The following is a 6,496-nucleotide window of genomic DNA, read 5'->3' on the forward strand; positions in this document are numbered from 1 at the left end:
CTCAACACTCTCTTTAGAAGATCTACACAAACACACAAACATCTCAACACTCTTTACAGAAGATCAAACACACAAACATCTCAACACTCTCTTCAGAAGATCTGCACAAACACAAACATCTAAACACTCTCTTCAGAAGATCTACACAAACATCCCAACACTCTCTTCAGAAGATCTACACAAACACACAAACATCTCGACACTCTCTACAGAAGATCTACACAAACACACAAACATCTCAACACTCTCTTCAGAAGATCTGCACAAACATCTCAACACTCTCTTCAGAAGATCTGCACAAACATCTCAACACTCTCTTCAGAAGATCTGCACAAACATCTCAACACTCTCTTCAGAAGATCTGCACAAACATCTCAACACTCTCTTCAGAAGATCTGCACAAACATCTCAACACTCTCTTCAGAAGATCTGCACAAACATCTCAACACTCTCTTCAGAAGATCTGCACAAACATCTCAACACTCTCTTCAGAAGATCTGCACAAACATCTCAACACTCTCTTCAGAAGATCTGCACAAACATCTCAACACTCTCTTCAGAAGATCTGCACAAACATCTCAACACTCTCTTCAGAAGATCTGCACAAACATCTCAACACTCTCTTCAGAAGATCTGCACAAACATCTCAACACTCTCTTCAGAAGATCTGCACAAACATCTCAACACTCTCTTCAGAAGATCTGCACAAACATCTCAACACTCTCTTCAGAAGATCTGCACAAACATCTCAACACTCTCTTCAGAAGATCTGCACAAACATCTCAACACTCTCTTCAGAAGATCTGCACAAACATCTCAACACTCTCTTCAGAAGATCTGCACAAACATCTCAACACTCTCTTCAGAAGATCTGCACAAACATCTCAACACTCTCTTCAGAAGATCTGCACAAACATCTCAACACTCTCTTCAGAAGATCTGCACAAACATCTCAACACTCTCTTCAGAAGATCTGCACAAACATCTCAACACTCTCTTCAGAAGATCTGCACAAACATCTCAACACTCTCTTCAGAAGATCTGCACAAACATCTCAACACTCTCTTCAGAAGATCTGCACAAACATCTCAACACTCTCTTCAGAAGATCTGCACAAACATCTCAACACTCTCTTCAGAAGATCTGCACAAACATCTCAACACTCTCTTCAGAAGATCTGCACAAACATCTCAACACTCTCTTCAGAAGATCTGCACAAACATCTCAACACTCTCTTCAGAAGATCTGCACAAACATCTCAACACTCTCTTCAGAAGATCTGCACAAACATCTCAACACTCTCTTCAGAAGATCTGCACAAACATCTCAACACTCTCTTCAGAAGATCTGCACAAACATCTCAACACTCTCTTCAGAAGATCTGCACAAACATCTCAACACTCTCTTCAGAAGATCTGCACAAACATCTCAACACTCTCTTCAGAAGATCTGCACAAACATCTCAACACTCTCTTCAGAAGATCTGCACAAACATCTCAACACTCTCTTCAGAAGATCTGCACAAACATCTCAACACTCTCTTCAGAAGATCTGCACAAACATCTCAACACTCTCTTCAGAAGATCTGCACAAACATCTCAACACTCTCTTCAGAAGATCTGCACAAACATCTCAACACTCTCTTCAGAAGATCTGCACAAACATCTCAACACTCTCTTCAGAAGATCTGCACAAACATCTCAACACTCTCTTCAGAAGATCTGCACAAACATCTCAACACTCTCTTCAGAAGATCTGCACAAACATCTCAACACTCTCTTCAGAAGATCTGCACAAACATCTCAACACTCTCTTCAGAAGATCTGCACAAACATCTCAACACTCTCTTCAGAAGATCTGCACAAACATCTCAACACTCTCTTCAGAAGATCTGCACAAACATCTCAACACTCTCTTCAGAAGATCTGCACAAACATCTCAACACTCTCTTCAGAAGATCTGCACAAACATCTCAACACTCTCTTCAGAAGATCTGCACAAACATCTCAACACTCTCTTCAGAAGATCTGCACAAACATCTCAACACTCTCTTCAGAAGATCTGCACAAACATCTCAACACTCTCTTCAGAAGATCTGCACAAACATCTCAACACTCTCTTCAGAAGATCTGCACAAACATCTCAACACTCTCTTCAGAAGATCTGCACAAACATCTCAACACTCTCTTCAGAAGATCTGCACAAACATCTCAACACTCTCTTCAGAAGATCTGCACAAACATCTCAACACTCTCTTCAGAAGATCTGCACAAACATCTCAACACTCTCTTCAGAAGATCTGCACAAACATCTCAACACTCTCTTCAGAAGATCTGCACAAACATCTCAACACTCTCTTCAGAAGATCTGCACAAACATCTCAACACTCTCTTCAGAAGATCTGCACAAACATCTCAACACTCTCTTCAGAAGATCTGCACAAACATCTCAACACTCTCTTCAGAAGATCTGCACAAACATCTCAACACTCTCTTCAGAAGATCTGCACAAACATCTCAACACTCTCTTCAGAAGATCTGCACAAACATCTCAACACTCTCTTCAGAAGATCTGCACAAACATCTCAACACTCTCTTCAGAAGATCTGCACAAACATCTCAACACTCTCTTCAGAAGATCTGCACAAACATCTCAACACTCTCTTCAGAAGATCTGCACAAACATCTCAACACTCTCTTCAGAAGATCTGCACAAACATCTCAACACTCTCTTCAGAAGATCTGCACAAACATCTCAACACTCTCTTCAGAAGATCTGCACAAACATCTCAACACTCTCTTCAGAAGATCTGCACAAACATCTCAACACTCTCTTCAGAAGATCTGCACAAACATCTCAACACTCTCTTCAGAAGATCTGCACAAACATCTCAACACTCTCTTCAGAAGATCTGCACAAACATCTCAACACTCTCTTCAGAAGATCTGCACAAACATCTCAACACTCTCTTCAGAAGATCTGCACAAACATCTCAACACTCTCTTCAGAAGATCTGCACAAACATCTCAACACTCTCTTCAGAAGATCTGCACAAACATCTCAACACTCTCTTCAGAAGATCTGCACAAACATCTCAACACTCTCTTCAGAAGATCTGCACAAACATCTCAACACTCTCTTCAGAAGATCTGCACAAACATCTCAACACTCTCTTCAGAAGATCTGCACAAACATCTCAACACTCTCTTCAGAAGATCTGCACAAACATCTCAACACTCTCTTCAGAAGATCTGCACAAACATCTCAACACTCTCTTCAGAAGATCTGCACAAACATCTCAACACTCTCTTCAGAAGATCTGCACAAACATCTCAACACTCTCTTCAGAAGATCTGCACAAACATCTCAACACTCTCTTCAGAAGATCTGCACAAACATCTCAACACTCTCTTCAGAAGATCTGCACAAACATCTCAACACTCTCTTCAGAAGATCTGCACAAACATCTCAACACTCTCTTCAGAAGATCTGCACAAACATCTCAACACTCTCTTCAGAAGATCTGCACAAACATCTCAACACTCTCTTCAGAAGATCTGCACAAACATCTCAACACTCTCTTCAGAAGATCTGCACAAACATCTCAACACTCTCTTCAGAAGATCTGCACAAACATCTCAACACTCTCTTCAGAAGATCTGCACAAACATCTCAACACTCTCTTCAGAAGATCTGCACAAACATCTCAACACTCTCTTCAGAAGATCTACACAAACATCTCAACACTCTCTACAGAAGATCAAACACACAAACATCTCAACACTGTCTTCAGAAGGTCTGCGCCTGAGAAAATACACTTTTGGTAATTTTGGTAACTGTAATTATAAGGAGGAAGTGAAGAGTTTATACCTGGCACATTTTTCTGAGACACAAGACCACAGCAGTTCACCATAATGAAGCTCTGTAAGAACAAATCAGCTTTATTGCACATTATATTTAATTTAATTTGCGTATTTCGACATAACCTTGATTCAATTCCAAATAATCTACTGCAATATAAACAGCCGCTCAATGTGTATCAGTACAGTAACATCGTAAACACACAAGCTTAGTTAGGGTTACAAGACTTAACATCTACCTCAGTTTATCATGGGTAGAATGGAAAATCTTAAAATGTTACAAGCATTTCAGTCAAATGTAATTTATGCAATATTTCAAACATTTAACCCACATTTAACCCACAAGGGAAAATCAACCAATGGCAACAGTAGCCCAATTCCAAGGGGGAAAAACGCAGACTTGGCAACCCTGCATCCAACGCAGCTGCAGGAGTCAGATTTACCTGATCACAGGTGGAGAGTAAGGAGAGATGACTGACAGACCATGCTGGAGGATTTGCTGCTCAACAGACTGACAGATATCTGATCCTGTAAGATGTGCTCTTTTTACACAGAGTGCCTGATCACCAAATCGAAAGTGAAAGTGAACAGCGAGCGCTCATTCAAAAGAGATTTAAATACTCTGCATAGCCATAGCAGCATGGCCGTAGCCAGGCTTTGAAAATTAGTGTGTGTGGGAGGAGGGGGGTGCTGTTATAATACAACTCATTATATACAGACAGATGTTTGTGATGTTTGTAAAAGATGTCTTCGCTGTTTTGGAGGGATGATCATTTTTAAATCATACCCTCTGTATTGCATCAAAATTTGTTAATACTTTAATACAGTTATGGGGTGGATAATTTTATCAATTGTTTATTATTTATGCAACAATAGATATCATTGTTATAGTTTTCATTAATAATCATTGCTATATGATAACTATGTCTAGTGTGCTTATCAATGTTTATAGCATGATTTGCGTTTAAAAAAGTTTAACTCCTATACTGAATGACATACGGTAGCATAGACTTCTTCATGGCTTGTGTTTGCGGATTACATTTCATTCTGTAATCTACTTGTTCTACAGATCTGTGTACTAGTGTTAAATGCTACTGTTTTTGACAGCCTTGATAACATTTCCAATAGAAAATATCGTGATAATTTTTGCGTTTTCCTTACAGAATGTCGAATCTTGTCCGCAATAACCTGTCCGTGGGCTTTTTTGATTACTGTCAGTTTAAGTGCTGACGATGCAGTGTTGCCAGATATTGTTATAAAAAAAAACAAAAAAACAACAAAAAATAAACCGAAATTATTTCACATCTTTTGAAAATAAGATAAGATAAAGATATCGCTGAAACTGCAACTTCCTACTTTATTAACGTTCTAAAGTGTCAAATTAACTAGGGATGCACGATATATCGGCCACCATATCGGTATCGGCCGATAAATGCTCATTTTTTCTGTTATCGGGAAATGTTGATCCATGACGTGATGTCTGTGCAAGCTTTGGAGGTGTTGATAGAAGCGATTTACTGGATTTATGCTTTGATAATCGTACTGAATATTACCCAGATGTCGTTTTTTATAAAAATGTGATTTTCTCACCTTTTTGCTCAAAATTATGCATTTTTATGAAACCTGTGTTGATAAAAAAAAAAAAAGAATGCTTTAAGCTAGAATAAACCTTTTTTGATTAAAAGTAGAGGCTCTGATCTTTATTTTGGTGTATTGCATATTCAGATATTCATACAGCAAAATATTCTGGAGGCCATCAAATTCTAGTGAAAATCATCAGAATCGCTGGCGGTGGCTGGCAACTTTTTTCTAAACATGCTGGCGAGGAAAGAGTTAAGCAGAACAGACCAGTCCAAAGATGCTGATAACAGCTGGATCTGGCGACATCTGCAGGCTGCGGCCTCACCATCATACGATGCTAAACTATCGTAAAACGGTCTAAAACGAATTGTACATGTCATGCAGACATTCATATGAGGAGTTAAACAGCACTTAGTCATTCAGAGAACACAGAGGCGCATAACTCTTCAGATCAGCTGACCTCCGGTACAGAATTATAATAAGTCAATAGTTCATAAGAACTGCAAGCGATTAAATCATTTCTACGACCTCCTTTGCTTTCTTACAAAGTGAAAGTAAACAGGAATCAAGTCGTACTGCGTTTATAAATCCTCAGTCTGTGAATAAAAGGAAAAAGGCTTCTTACTGACCGCGTCCAGATGTTTCAGCAAGAATCCGATGATGTGGAGAAAGTGAAACTACTTTATCTTCTTCTTTCGATTTAGCAAACCAGCACATTGTGCATTTCTGCCACCTGCTGAGAGGGAATGAAATCATCAGTGTGGAGTCTTTTTATTAGATGTGTGGCCTTTAAGAATTCTAATAAGATCTTGAAAGCTTGTAAAGAGTTTCTTAATACATTCTGAAGTGCCAAACCATTTATAACTAATGACTTGATTTGATTTTCCAGCATTAATCTTTCATCATTACATCTGATGCATGGTATCAGAACGTGCTCCACAGTCTCTGGACTTCTACAAGTGCTACATAAACCCGAGTCATGTTTCCTAATCACATGTAAAGAACGAGTGAGTGCAGCGGTCAAGTCAAGTCACCTGTATTTATACAGCGCTTTT

General features: G+C 39.2%; 1 protein-coding gene across 1 annotated transcript in view; it reads right to left on the reverse strand.

Annotated features, from left to right (window-relative positions):
* Positions 1–6,128, reverse strand: part of LOC107573240 (von Willebrand factor A domain-containing protein 5A-like) — a 26,319-nt gene extending 20,191 nt beyond the window's left edge. Inside the window, exons 1-2 of the mRNA XM_016259678.1 lie at positions 6,071–6,128; positions 3,871–3,922 (exon numbers count right to left, since the gene is read on the reverse strand). Of these exons, the coding sequence (XP_016115164.1) occupies positions 3,871–3,913 (43 nt within the window). The 5' untranslated portion in view covers positions 3,914–3,922; positions 6,071–6,128. The remainder of the gene's footprint in view (positions 1–3,870; positions 3,923–6,070) is intronic.
* Positions 6,129–6,496: the final 368 nt, after the last annotated feature.

The sequence above is a fragment of the Sinocyclocheilus grahami genome, unplaced genomic scaffold (genome assembly GCF_001515645.1).
Source record: "Sinocyclocheilus grahami isolate Dianchi unplaced genomic scaffold, SAMN03320097.WGS_v1.1 scaffold1902.1, whole genome shotgun sequence".
NCBI classification, from domain to species: domain Eukaryota; kingdom Metazoa; phylum Chordata; class Actinopteri; order Cypriniformes; family Cyprinidae; genus Sinocyclocheilus; species Sinocyclocheilus grahami.